Source organism: Habropoda laboriosa, unplaced genomic scaffold (genome assembly GCF_001263275.1).
Source record: "Habropoda laboriosa isolate 0110345459 unplaced genomic scaffold, ASM126327v1 scaffold193, whole genome shotgun sequence".
NCBI lineage: Eukaryota > Metazoa > Arthropoda > Insecta > Hymenoptera > Apidae > Habropoda > Habropoda laboriosa.
In genome coordinates this window covers 498116-513950 of record NW_017100342.1, presented here as the reverse complement: position 1 = coordinate 513950, position 15835 = coordinate 498116, and the positions used below count along the sequence as shown (strand labels likewise).

General features: G+C 31.9%; 1 protein-coding gene across 1 annotated transcript in view; it reads left to right on the top strand.

The window, feature by feature from the left end:
* Nucleotides 1-15835, top strand: part of LOC108574515 (scavenger receptor class B member 1) — a 31604-nt gene that overhangs the window by 13629 nt on the left and 2140 nt on the right. The window contains exons 2-7 of the mRNA XM_017937124.1: nucleotides 9352-9443; nucleotides 11742-11902; nucleotides 12533-12671; nucleotides 13423-13626; nucleotides 14829-14973; nucleotides 15232-15486. Coding sequence (XP_017792613.1) covers nucleotides 9352-9443; nucleotides 11742-11902; nucleotides 12533-12671; nucleotides 13423-13626; nucleotides 14829-14973; nucleotides 15232-15486 — 996 coding nt within the window. The remainder of the gene's footprint in view (nucleotides 1-9351; nucleotides 9444-11741; nucleotides 11903-12532; nucleotides 12672-13422; nucleotides 13627-14828; nucleotides 14974-15231; nucleotides 15487-15835) is intronic.

The following is a 15835-nucleotide window of genomic DNA, read 5'->3' as shown; positions in this document are numbered from 1 at the left end:
AATTTTCAAACTTTGATATGCTATTTTATTAAGATATCGATACAATATAGAAGAAATGATCTAAAATAGAAAACTTTAAATAAACCACACTATCAGGTTAAGTTAAACAAAAACATTTGCTCCAGATTCGTCGGCTTAGGAAGAAAACTGAAAACGGGATCGAGCATGTTTTACCAATTATTATATTGTGTGTCAACAGTACAACCTTCCACATATTTTTCTAATACTAACCTGGAAACTCATTACGGCAACATTCAACGCAAAGCAAGCTCGAGTCCTTCGAGTTTGTACAATCGTGAATGCATACGACAGTTAGATTTTTTCGTTTTTTTTTTTTTTCAAAACCTTGTGAAACCTAGAAAAGTAGTTCTAGTTCTACCGGATAAAGATGATTGGAGTGAAGTATTGGAAAACGACAGATAGAACGTTCATTGCTCAACTTCATTCACGAGCAGCCAAACGATCTAACTTTTCACGACGCCGATCCGTTATTCTTTTACACTTTGTGTGAATACATACTATACCTATTCATATTAAAATATTTCTTCGGCGCTTATTTGGTCAAGATAACGCCTACATATTTTTTAAAATATTTAGAACAGTATTTGAGAGATCCAAAATTCTTTCTATGAACTCTGTAGGTAAAAAGTGTTAAAGGCGTCGGCAGACTCTATGAGCTATTTCTTCAGGAACCTAATTCATTTAATCTTGAATATAAACCAATAAATAAGTTTTCAAGATATTCCGAATATTTTTGAAAATTGACGATACTCCAACAAACTCTAAATATTCGTCTACGTTACATAAATAAATTATCCGGATAAGGGTTGACAAAATTAAAGACTTGATTATTACAATTGATATCGGTGATGGAAAAAAATTCCACCGAATAGGACAGAACTTGGCGTTTTTCTGCAAAAAGCATGCAATTTTATATACATGACTACAGCGACGTGAACAAACAGTTCTTTTTCTATCGAGAACACTGACGCATTTGTTTACTGCATCGATAAGTAGCGAAAGGTAAATTACCTGACCGATCGAATTTATAGCGATTAATTAAAGTGATAAAAGACTCCATAAAAATATTGCAGTGAAACGTTAATGTATGCGATATATTTATAACCGCGCATGCAATTAATGCAAGCTTTATAAAAAAGTTTAATCACTGAATTAAGATTATTCGAACATATTTATAACTATTCGAATATACTAATGTGAATTTTCCTATCAGCCTTATATGTACCTATTATATTATTTGTATGTTTTTTGTATCGTGAGATATTTACATTTAATTAATATCACAATTATTACACAGTCTTTGCATCTCTATTCTATTTATTTTATAATTTTGTTTTTCTTATTTTTCATCGCCTGTGTTGTTCATTTTAATTGATTTCAGTATGCAAATATGCAACAATATTAAACTATATACTTGCCTCTAATACCAACCATCTACATATAGTTTAACCCCTGAACATATGATTTCTTTTCTGACTATGCATACAAGCGTCAGCCATTTAATGTTTCAGTACTGTATCAAGTAACAAAAGCTAATCTGTTACAGGTTAATTACATTTAGGAATCGTTAATTTTACAAATTAAAACGAAAGTTAGGATTACAATTGATTTTTCTTACTAATACACCTATTTTTCTCACATCTTGACCAGAATCTCTGCCTGAAACGTTGTTGTAGGTTAAAGGGTTATAAAATTTAGCATTTAGTAAAACTGCCGTGAATTTTACGTAATATTCGTTAAAATAAATCGTCAATTTTGAAACAATTATTTCGTTTGTCGTGAAGCATAGACGTGCATTCAATTGAATGGACATGAAGACATCATTGAGAATGCGTATAAATCGTAAATATCATTACTCGGAGAACGTTGTCCTTACATCACGTAAGAAATGGTTGCAAACGTAGTTTCCGTTCAGCGATCCTTGACGAGTAAGCAATTTTTGCAAACCATCGCGATTATATACGACTTAAGTGTCATTTTCGAATTCCGCTACCTTTAGCTTCTTTCTACCATTCCCAAGGAAATTATACACGATCGGCTAAACTCTGGCAAATGCATGTTATATGTACATAATTTTCTTGCTATTAAATGGAGAAGAGAAGGAAATTTGTTCCCAAACTTACAAATTTCATAAAGTAATAATAAATTAGTAATTCCTTTTTACGTATATGCAATTCTCAATCGTAATTTGCAATTCTCTTTCGTAATTCTTCGTTAAAGCTAAACGAATGTATTTTATAGCAAATATTTTTTTTTTTTAAACATTTACTATTCAGTGGAGTTTTTTTGAAAATTTTACTATTCGAGGCGGATGATGATTTTAATTCATGTGCATACTAAATAGTCATAAATTAGTAAGTAGTCATCAATATGAAACTATTACATTGCGTGCATTGTAATGCAAAACGCTGCGAATGATAAAACAAATAGTGCAACACTACGTACGCATTTTTCATAAATAAATAGAGTTTCTTTTTTCCTGGTACTAACAGTGTGAACATGATAATAGTTGATAATTGTTAAAGAGTTTTTCCATTATATCACTTCAATGATAATGGCAATTTGTTTAATGCGAAACAGTTGGAAAATTGCGTATTGTGTTGTCAGATAGAATTGCTTCCCTTGTACAGATAAACGTAAAGTTAAACAATAGTGTTAAAAGCCATGGGAAATTATGCGCTAGGTAAACAGCAAATGTAACTAAAAGCTAATTTACATCGTAGCATATGAAAAATCTCTAAGCAACGTCCGCAGATGAGATTTAAGAATACCAGAAGTATCATCGAAACGTAACGAAGTTTGTTGGAGTATTCCTACGAATATCTTATATGCCTATTATACACCTAAATGCCACAATTTTAATAGAAATGTGTTCAAAGTCTAGTTCAACGTCACAATATTACATATTATTATAGTTGCAAATGCAGCCGAAATATTATAAAATAAGTTCGAACTGTGTATATGTAGGATTTGCAAAAGGTATTAATTTGAGTCTGTAACTTGATCATAATCTTTAAAAATCTTATCAATAAAAATTTTCATAAAATTTTGCTATATTCATGTAACATGTAGAATTTATTAAGTAAAAAATGAATTTTCTTTAGAAATTACTTGCCACAATATTTACTTAAATGTTAATCTGTATTTTTTAATTTTTTGCAATTAATAGAAAAGATAAGGGAACCGAGGTGCACGTGAAATAACTTTCAAGTATTTAATTAAATTAAAATGTAAATTGTAAAAATTAATTTAAAGTATTTAATGTAAAATGATAAATATTATTTTATCCTGATAACGTATTCACATTTTACGTTTAGTATCTGACAGGTAAATAAAAATATACATTTCACATTCACTAGAATAGAAAAAAATGAGTGCACGTTACTTAACCGATACCTACACATAAGATACACGTATTATAATTGTACTACGTGTCGGATCATCTAGTTATGCAGATTCAAAGATCAATCCAATTATGAAAAATGTTACTTTAATCTTACTAGACTGCCAATTAAGAGAAAAAACTTAATTTTCCATAAGTACTCAAAGTGCCCCAGCAATAGTAGTGCAACTAAAAAGAGGGTGATTTATTGCGAAAATATAAGTCGAAATTGGGTTTTGCAAGAAATTTTTATTCGAGTTTGTAATTTGGTCATAACCTTTAAAAATTTGATTAATATTCAAATATCAGATATTCAGCGACCAATAAGACTTTTTTCAGATCAAAAAATTTATTTCTCAAATATTACTCAAGCTAGGAACACTCGATTGAGCAAAATAGACGAGTTAGCGAAGGAAGAAATACGGCTCAGAGCAAAGGCATCGCGACAAATTTTCATGTCGAAGTTCTCATCTTTTCGAGGACACGTGAAGAAAGCGAACACTAACGAAAATGGTCAGTGGCAGCTTCCGAGAAAGGAGAGATTGTAGAATTACGTAATGGTTGTTAGATTTCATTGGTCACGCTTGAAGAAGAAAAAAAAAAGAAAACTCGCCGTATATAGGGGGCGCATGGCTTGACAAAAGGTGCAAAGAACGCCAGCGAGAAGCCCGGTTAATTTAAATTTTAATATCTCTAACAACTGCGATCGTTGATAACGTTCGTGCTTAATGAAAAGCACGTACTGCGCCTTTTCGAGTACCAAGTTACTTTGAATTTTTCTGTCGGTTGCTCGGAGATTATTTTCGCTTTATTTACACCAAAATCGAACTAAATCGTCAAATACTTTTACGTAATTTGTAAGAGAATTTTTTAAAACAGTTACGCAATTCGACAATTTTTACATAATCTTGAACTTTCGTATCGTTAGCGAAGGTGACGATATACACTGAGTCAGAGCTAGTCGAACTTGCATCACATTCTGGAAGTTCCGATCGTAGGAACGCTGGGAACTCCCGTATTGTAGAAAACAATATCGACACCTTTTCTTTTTCTCGAAAACGTCAACGAAATTTAGCCCTCCAAAAAAATTTAATCCTCCGTTACACGCGTACTTTGATGTTAGAACGTAACACGCTTGCGAATTCTCTGTTTAACGTTTCCGTCAATTTTTCAATAACAAATTTATATTTTCATTTACTATTTTTATAAGCATGTATGGTGAAACAGAATTTATTTTTAAGAACAATTTCAAAAACGCTACTATTTCTTTCAGTGTTTACAGTTTTGTTGATTTATTGATTCTGACACCTGTTGATTCTGACACCTGTTGATTCAATTGTCCATATGCTGGACTGTGTGCAAACTTTGATGCCTGATCGATTTTACGACATCGTTATATTTGTTCCATCGACTATACCTGACGTACTACTCCTCACAGTCTACTTACTAGAAGGCACCGTTGGCTTCCTCACTCCGTGACTATTTAGATCTTCTCAGGGCAATCTCTTCAATCTTTAAGGCAATGTAAATTTGGGCTGCTTGCTATTCTTAAAATACTATTTTAAAAACTCACCGCAACAAATAAACCATTTCATTCTCATAGTACATACACACGATTTAAAATAAAATAAACTATTTATTATTTACTATTTGAAATAATATTTTAACTAGCTTTGTCTAATAGATATCGCAAACTTTCTTCTAATGTGATAAAAATTCAGCAATGATGCGAAATTTTGGTAATTTTTTGGCTATCGAGGGCTTTTTTATTAAGTCTAATAAAAACTAATTTCTTCCGGCAAGAAACATAGCAAAAGTAAAACAACACGCGAACGTCAGGAACTCGAAAACAATCTTTCGCTAAGTGGAAAGACTGAACGTTTGTTATTTCCTAGGTCGGAATAGTCCTTGTCACAATTCATTAATAACATTTCCTTCATGTTATTGGTGTAATCTCGGAATAGTATTAGTATACATATTACTTCTGAATATTCGAAATCCAAGGTTATTGTATGGCGGTATGTTGAAAAGAAAGACGATTTGAAAGGATCGAAGAAAAAGGTAACATATACCTGGTCACGACATGTTTTTGAAGAATTCTGTTGTTCGACCTTGAAGTGAGAGTGAAATTGATAGAAGGCTAATCGAAAGGATTACATTATGGATTACATAAATTTAACAGCATTAAAGACATATTCTATTTTTAAAACGTGTTAATGAAGATATAAATACTTTCTTAGGAATACATACACGTACATATAGCTGATATACAGTTATTCCCAAAAATATTCAGACACTATATGAACTTGCCTTCCTAAATAGCGATGTATTTCGGCTAACTGTAAAAAGATTGGGTTGGTGCTTTTTCATTGTGAAACGTCATTCATTGAACTTTTGGATTACGTATTGTTAGCTCAATGCATTTTCGTGTATGACTTTGTAATACAAATGAATCGAAATTATGACTAATTACCATACTACACAAATATTCAGGTACTTAGTAAAAATTTATATTTTCAATATTCGTAGTACAATGTTCATATTACTTACATATTTTAAATATTATAAATATTTTTGCCGGTGCTGTGTTTAATGGTTGTTTTGTTAGTGTCTGAATATTTTTAGGAATAACTGCATATAAAAGTTAGCACCTCTTAGCATTAGTTTAGCTGCAATTTTTTCATGAACCGTGCTTCTTTCTAAATATGCAATATGATTAAGAAATTAAAGAAGGCTATTGCGGATACAGAAATTAAAGAAGGATTCGTACTAGAAAATAACTTCTGCATCGTGGTATTTCTCATTTGAATAGTTGAATATATATCATTAGCACTTATGTCAGTTTTATGCTTTCTTCCCACGTGCCTTAAATTCAGGGTACGAATAATCTCAGTAAAGGAAGTAACTTTCAAGTAATTTCAGCTTTTAAACAGAATTTTTTCGAGCTTTAAATACAATACTATACTGACTGTATTGCATTTAAATTTTTCGATACTAAATGTAATAATATTTCGAAAATTTTTGTTAATTCTTGTTTATTAGTAGTACCAAGATGCTCAATGTAAACGATCGAATGTCCGCATGACCCACTGCATATGAGAAACTTGCCCTACGCTGGAGAATGCCAATTACTCAATTGACAGTGATCAAACATTCTATCGTTCGATTTTCTATTTTATACTGGTACAAGATAACTACTTTATGACAACGAAAACTATACAATTTCTAACGATGTTCATTTCACACCCAATTACAATTTGTAATTTATAACTTATTGTTAGAGTAAAGAACCATTTCACATATTTTAGAACTGATTTAATAACTTTTTAACAAAGCTTCAAACGACTTATGTTTATATAAATTTTTTTTTCACTTATACTCATACTGACAAAATTTGATCGGAAAAAAGTGGGACACCCTGTATACCTGGTCGGTGTTGCGATATGCAGAAGTGTGGCAATGGTGTGGAATTTCCATCAGGTTCTGATCCTTCTGTTCTGCGCGCCGTTAGAAACCGATGTCGAATTTACCCTTAAGAAACTCCGATCTTCTGTTGCGTCTTCCGTTTTCGGGGACGAACAATGAAATTCTAGGGCTTTTACGTACCGAACTAATTTCTCCCGACGAGAAAGCACGAAATGTCAAACAGTACGTTAACGTGGTGAACCGAAGGATAGCCATTCCTCGTGACCGTGTCATAAACCGTGACAAATGAAAAGAACGAGTTATTGTTCAGTAGGTCGGAACACAGTCACCTGTCGAATAGTATCAAAACTAGTATTATGAGTGGTAGCTTTAAATTACAAATGAGCACACCAGGTCAATGAAATCACATTGACGAACACTGATCACTGACTTTCATCGTACTATCCTACTTTCCTAACGTTGTACCTTGCACCTAGTAACATATGATAACTCTTCGGGTCTTTTTTGACCCATCGCCTTCTTATCTATTTAATTACTTTTGCTGTTATCAAATTTATGTTCCCTTAATATTACATCGAAAGTTCATTACCTAAGTTCATACGGCGTGCTGGTAACAAAAATTGTTACACCTAAGGCCTTCGGGTCGAAAAAGAGCCAAAAACCTCAAGTGTACAGTCGAACGAAGGAACGCGCTAGGGTTAAATATGGATTACAACTTGTATGTTAGCTATTTGGATCATTTTTGTATTCAAAACTGTACTCCTGTAGAAAGTACTTTTTTAAGTTAAAAATAAGAATGTAATTGTCATTGTAATCTATGAGTAATGGAATACGATTTTCATGCAACACTCTGCAAACGATTTTGAAACAAAATAAATACTAATTTAAAATAGGAAAAGATAAAAGATAGATTGAATTAATTATATCTAACAATAAGTGAAATAGTAACACTTCATATGTCGAATATCTTTGCTATTTTTAGAGATACAAGAAAGTGTTACTTATGCAAATTGTACAATAACCAGAGAATTATAATATGTCAGTAAGAAATTTTTTCTTTTTACTGGAGATTTACCAAAGATTTTAAGGTCATCTTAGTATCATCATTTTACCCCTTTTTTCGGTTTTCGAACGATCTTGTACGTACTATCGCCAAAATCGTTCTTACATCAGCTATACCGTTAAACATAGAAAAATATGGCTATTATTCAACCTACATCAAAATTGTTATTAATATACTATTACGCTCCCTACCTCCTCTAGGGAATGTTGTGTACATTTCATAAGATCTTTTCGGCTCCCAAAATGTCGAGATCAAAGTTATTGCCACATCCTGTATTCGTACACATCCAAATAAGATTGACTTCGATTTAAAAAAAATAGTGAATGCTGTAAGGTGGATGTGGGTGAAGGTCAGCGGTATCGAACGCGATTGTTCATAATTTATTTCAGAGCAGATGTAGAGAAAGTGAGACAAAATGTTCAGGTATGAAGAGTATTTCTGGAAAGATTTGAATATATTTTGAAGATTTGAAAATTTTGCACATATTTTCGAAAACGATAAATAAGGAAACGGAGTGGAAACACTATTCAGTATTATTCACATGCACACGACACCCACATTATCAAATTTGCTGGTCGGCTCGACAGAGCCAGTTGTAAATGTAATATAGATAATTCAAAAAAAAAAAAATCTTCGAAAACAAGATTTTTTTGATGTTATTTAAGTGTAAGATAGCTCTATAGAGAATTTGTTTCTTCTTTCAACATGTTTCAACTATTTCAAATGTTGCTTGTCAGGCGTAATGGTAGAAAGTATAAATGTAGCCAGCAATGAGATGATATTAGCAACAAATCTGACATGCAATGTATCATATAATTAGGAAAGTTTGGACATATCGTTGTCATTCTTAAAAGATACAGGCGAAATATATCAATCTTCATTTAATCTCTACAAAGTTTCTCTTTGAAAACATTCTCTGCAACGTGTTATTAAATAATTGTTTAACTCTCACTTAAACACTGCGACATGGTATTTTCAATATATACTCAATGATATCACGATTATCCGAAAGCTAATAACAGGCAATTTTCATTGGTTGGTTATGATGAGTAACAAAATATTATCTTATTGACATTTCTTTGAGATTGCTCCACTTTCACAAGTTATACTTTTCTAAAAATAGAAAAGTTTTGGGTGATAATTTAGTAGTTATAATTTAAAGGCTTAACTGTTAACTTAATTTGAGAGAGTGAAATTATTCTATGATCTTCAAATTATAAACTGCAGTCAAAAAGAAAGCTGAATATTATGAACTCAGAATGGAATACAAGATAAGCTAATGATCTCGAGCTTTTGAAACGGTAGTATAGAAAATAATACAAATAGACACAAAAAATGAGTTATTGTATTAAACTTTTTTCAAATTGCAAAATATTAATAAATTTTGTATATATTATTATAATTAGACGAAATTTAATGCTTGTTGCATTCATCAATTGCGTTCTTTTATGTTTTACAGGTAGAATTTCAGCAATTTTTATAGGAATAGTAACGCTTGTCATCGGCATTATTCTGAGCAGTATACCCTGGGTGGACTATATCATACTGAAGGTATGCACAATTTTTTCCATTAAATATAATACTATAATTGAAATTAATAAATAAAAAGAAAAAATAAAACAATTATTATTCATACAGATTTTAATCAGTTACAAAGCACGAAATAGTAGTTTATTCTTTCCGCCATTTAATAACACAAATTATCAGTACAATATACAAAGTGGGGCAAAAACTTTGTTCATCAGGTGTATCTCCGTTATTTCTAACAATATGAAAAAATGTTGTATACAAAATTTTCCCGATATGGAGAGAGACAGAATGTCGTGTGAATACTTTTTACATGGACGGAAGCCTACAAGAGGTTTCAAGGTCATCTCTACTTTTTTCAAATAGAACGTTCTATTTCTTTTTTTTCTATCGCTGTGTGATAACCATTGTTGCGCTGATTTCGACATATTATCGTTAAAGGTCACTGAAGGTCACCGAAGATCGTAAAACAATTGTTGCTACTTTCGAAACCGCGGAACACGTTTTATCATCGCTGGATTTACCCTAACAAATGCTGTAATTCATTGGCTCTTACTTTTATGTAAACAGATAGTCTTGCCGCAATGTTCAAGTTCTCATAATACATTACGTACAGCTACGTACGTAAACATTGTGGCAATTTGCGACATTGGGCGGAGTATCGGTAGTCAGCATCAATTGATTGCTGAGTCATACATCACCGTGATAATCAAAACGAAGCTTTCCTTTGGAGAACAAACGGATATGATCCCCATTTACGGGGATACTCGTGCAAAGTGTACTCACGTGCACTCAAAAATGTTGCCTATCGAGAAATATCGAGTGCACCGGAAAATATGAGACAACGGATTACCGCAGCAGGTGTTCAGAGGCGATAAATCGCGCCCGTGATTCAGCGATACAAAGATAGAAACTTCGGATAGACACAAATGTGGGAAAATTAATTTTACGACTTGAATGATCTACAATGCTAAAATCGTCACACAGTGATAAAAAAAAAAAAAATGTAACATCCCATTTAAGAAAACGGAGATGACATTGAAATCTCCCTTATGTCTCCATCCGCGTAAAAAGAATTTACGTCACATTATACCACCCTTCATATCATGCAAGTTTTGTATTGATTCTTTATTGACAGAAGAAATTAGTAAGTACGGAAGAAATAAATTTTAGTATAATTTGAAAATTTCAACTGAAAATTAACATTACACGCACTGGCAACTATATACACTACCGGCCAAAAGTTTAGAATCACTGTGCATTGCAAGTTATACAGAAATTCGCAGAAAAAAGTCAGCAGCTTTAAGAATTTTTTAACGAATTTTGTATCGTTCGATACGAGATAAATTGCTGTTTATCTCCACAATATCAATATCAAGCCTATGAAAAATTAGTAGCAGATTCAGTACTGATGAAAATTGCGAGGTGATTCCAAACTTTTGGCCGGTAGTGTATTTATTTATCTGAACATGTTTCAAGTTCATAATTGTTTTTTTATTAAAATATAAAATACAAATTAAGTTTCAGTATTGTTTTTCAATAATATTAGCAATTATTGATTAATTAGTAGCTATTTAGTATTGAGTAACTATAATTTATTTCTACTTGTTTGCTTTGCTTTTTTAAATTTCAAGATATCGCTTTCTTACATGAAATGTTTAAAGTTAACTACACTTCTAGCCTGATTAATTTCTTTCAAATGCAATAGCACGTGCAAAAGCTATTATCCGTTTCGCTTTATTTTTGCAATGTAACGAATGAAGGTATCATTAATGCCGCTGTTAAACAACGATTAAGCATCTAAACGACGACCGTACTTTTTCCTGAAACACATCCCTAATCGTGCGGGACAAATGTGCATAGATCATGATTTGCCAGTGACGAACAAAAAGTGGAAGTTAGGTGATAGCAAACGCGATCGACCTTGCACTTTCTCGAAGAACGAGTTACACAATTCACACGTTTCACTCACAATATCGACCTTCGATTATAGAGATGAAATTTTCAAACCTGTTCCTGCATCTCGAGTCACCGATTTCCTAATTTCGCTTCAATTTTATTTGCTCGCTGTAAAACATAGACCGTGTGAATTGAACGGAAGCACGTTTTCGTATTTTAAATACCAAATATCGATGTTTCTGTGATTTTTATTTCGCAATGATTCGACGATCGAAGAAAATTCAATTTAATCTCGAAATTACAAACACAAGGTTGAAGTTATTGAAATGAAAGCGGAACGTGATTTCTCCCTCGCGATTAATTACTCGAATTTAACGAACATATATGCGACAAATGTATACAGTGTTGATATTTTCTCTGCAGCAACTGCGATTATGGAATGGTTCCCTTTCTTTTCAATATTGGCAAAAGCCCGGAGTAGTTCGATTGACCAAAGTATACATATTCAATGTGACAAATACCGAGAACTTCTTGCAATATAATGAAAAACCAAAACTGCAAGAAGTTGGTCCGTTCGTGTACAGGTATGTATTATCGATAAAAATAATATAGATATCTGTATTTTAGTAATATTTTGCTGTTAAAAGTAATTATAAACGAAGGGCCGGAATAGAGCTAAAAATTAAAAAAATGATCGCACCACTTTTCAAAAGAGTACGATAATTTTTAAATATCGTTCAAAATATTCAGAATTTGCTGATTATTTATAATTTCGAATGAAAAATATAGGAAGTTATGAGGTTCGAACGTTAAAATTTCCTGTTTCTTCTTCACATTAGAGATTCAATTTGAATTTAGAAATTTCGAAATATATTCAAATATTGACTATATAACTCAGATTACAAAAATCAAAGTCAATGTTTGAAGTCAATACTTTCTTATGTAAAAACAGATTTCAGAAGTTTGTCTGTTGCAATACTTTTGAGTTGTGTAAACATTAATCTCAAGGATACGTGTAATATTTCTTGTTGCAAAACCTTTTAGATAATTTATTTGTCATTTTTAAGGACATTTATATTTCATAATGAAACTGAGAAACAGCTAAATCACAATACAATTTACATGCTAATTTTTGTTAATTTTGATCGTTTACAACTTCGAAAAAATTGGGGAATTGTATATAATAAATAAGAGAGAATCCTTTCACTTTACAGGGAAGATATGGAAAAAGTTAATATTGTTTTCCATAATAACGGTACTGTAAGTTATCAACATAAAAAAATATTAAACTTCGTACCGGAGTTATCAAAGGACCAGGACCTCAAAGTAATAGTACCAAACATACCATTGCTAGTGAGTACATTTTTTTACGATATAATAACTTTCGATAATGCTAATTGCATAAATTCTATATACAGGGTGGGCCAACAAGAATTACCACCCTGAGTATCTCTGGAATTATGAAAGTAAGAAAGAAATTTTTCCAATAAAAATCGTCTCTTATGAAAAGGGCCATCGTATGGTTGTAACGATTATTTTGTAGACAGTGTCGTTGTAGAACTGTGAAGGTCATCCCTGTTTACTCAACGACATATCTTAGTTCTTTGTTTATTCGTTAATGGCAGCCTCTAAAAACAACACAAAAATCTATAACACAAGGTCAGTCAAGGTCAAATGTGTCTGAATAAATTCTGATATCGTTAAAAAAGCAATTCGGTGTCCATTAGTAATGTAACCTATTTTTGTATTAAGGACTGTCATTGGCAAACAATTAAAACAAGCATGACATGTCGTTAAAAGAACACGGATGACCTTCATACTTCTTCAATGACTGCATCCATAAGAAAATCTTTTACTTTCATGATTCCGGAGATACTCATGGTGGTAATTCTAATCGATCCACCGTGTATAGTGTCACTTTGTATCTAATTCGTAATTATCTTAGCTTTTATTAATATTCATTTTCGTTTAGATTACATCGTAAAATTTTTAATTATAACAGTACGTAATGTAACATTAATTCGTCGCGTTTTGTAACAAAAATCATTTATACAGAACAATCACTTTGACTATTTCCGTAACAAGACTACCTAATATTTTTCAGACTGTATCGACTCAAAGTAAAAGCCTACCTCGATTACTTACTGTAGGATTATCCGTGTTTTTGGGCGGAATGAGTATGAAACCGTTTGTACCTGTAACTGCTCAAGAACTCGTTTTCGGATACGACGACCCTTTAATTAGCATTGCGCACAAATTTTTCCCGAAAACAAGACGTCCCATGAGTCAAATGGGACTTCTACTTGGGGTAAGTGATAATCGATATGAAAATTACTTTATAACGTTTTTTAGGTGAATTTACAGAAATGTTTAATAATACACACGGTTTGAATAAAACTATTGTATATTTATTGCTGAAAAAATTGAACGTTAACTCCATCATTTATTCTGTACAATTAACTTCCTATGGGTCTAATTCCTGAGCTCGCTAAATCACAACTTCTCGACAATTCTTTTTCATAATTAATTTCATTCTTCTTACAGAACGCTTCTCAATTTCACATGTACATACTGTACTAAAACTTTTGGTCTAAAAGAGGTATAGCCGAATATAGGGTTCAAAAGTGTCCTGAACCCCTTGCCGTATGACAACGAGTCAGACTCGTACCACAGATTTTGGACAAGATCTGATAAAAACAGTTATATCAATAAGAAACATTAATTTTAATTCTAATTTTCGATTTAACTTATAAAACTGAAGATTACCAAATTTAATTAATCTATAGTGCGTTAGCTCTTCTTACTTAATATAGCACTAAAACAGTAATTAGTTGACGCTTAGATGCATAGACAGGAAAAGAAATCATATGTCAAGGGGTTAAACCAAATTGGTCTTGCGGTGGACCATTCAATAGCTTATTGAAAGAAAACATTTGATACTAAGTTTCAACCCTCTATTTTAACCGGGGAGGGATTAGTTACAGGGAAAATGTAGATTATCAGTTTTTGTTCTATTTGCCCTATTCAGTGGTACGCAAAAATTTTAAAGAAATCTTTCGCATATTGTAGATACTTAGTTTTAAAAAATAAAAACCACAAAATAATGTGGATTTCTTTTTGAATATTGACATAGCTTTATTTTTTAAATAGAAAAAAATTCCTTAACAGACACGATACTTCTGTATCTGCATTGTGCCAGATTTCTTTTCGAATTCTTTGTATTCCGCTAAACAACACCTGGTACGCACTTTAACGAATTCTCTTCGCTTCACAAACACTATCTCAAATACACCCCTTGCTCAAAGAGTTTGATAACTTCCAAAATTGCTATGTAACGTCATTGTGCAAAACGTTAAATCATAAAAATTAGAAATTTATAAAGCATAATTTTATCCTCATAGCATATCGAGTGTTAAGAAAATAACGATTATTAATAAATATCACATGGATAGAGTTACGGTCGATTATTTTTGACTTTTATAATAATTATTGCAACGAATTTAATTGCAGAGAAACGGTACACTAGATGAGGTGTCTACTATTTACACGGGGCATACAGATATGAAGGACTTTGGATTACTAAATCGTTTAAATGGACTAAATCATCTGCCATATTGGTCTGACGCGCCTTGTAACTCTATTCGAGCGTCAGAGGGTAAATATGATTGATAAATCTCACACTTGTCACTTATTTTAACAAACAAGAAAATTTACACGAGTGACTAAGTATCAAATTATTTATCGCTGAGCTTTGTTTGTAAAGAATTAATTTCTGTACATAATTTATATAAGCGTGAAATTATCATATTCATAGTAACCTGTTTCTTAAAACCTGTTCTTTCCTTTAGAAAAAAAGATTATTGAAACATTAATATTAATTGATTATAGTGTAATTAAATATTATTGATTATAGGATCGTTTTTTCCACCTCGTGACAAAACTGGCGCCGATGTCATTCACGTTTGGGATAAAGACCTTTGTCGCACTTTGCCTTTAAAATATCGTGGTCCAACTGAAAAATCGGGAATTAAGGCAGATTTATACATTCCTCCTGATGGGGTGTTTGATCGTCCTAATGGCACTACTTCGGAAAATATATGCTTTTGTTCGAATGATATGTCAACGTGTCCTATGGATGGATTACAAAATATTAGTCCTTGCCAGTATAGTAAGTATTAACTCAACTAATTTTCTACAATTATTTTTTGAAAATTAATAAGCTGCAAACAATACATGAACTGCTATTGATAACAGTTTTGCAACTCTCATTCTTTTAAATTTTCAAAACTGTTTTCGCGTTAGTATTATACATACTATTATATGAATATTAAGTATTGTGACTAAAAGTTGTTCCAAAAACTGTAAATCATTTTTTAGAATGAATTTCCGACGGTTTTAATTATTTCATAACTTTTAAAGAGGTACCTTATGAATCATGAGATATTTTTCCCTTTCTGTCCTAATATGGACAATGAATTAGCATTCGTTTTGTTGAAGTCTTTAAATATTTATGATCG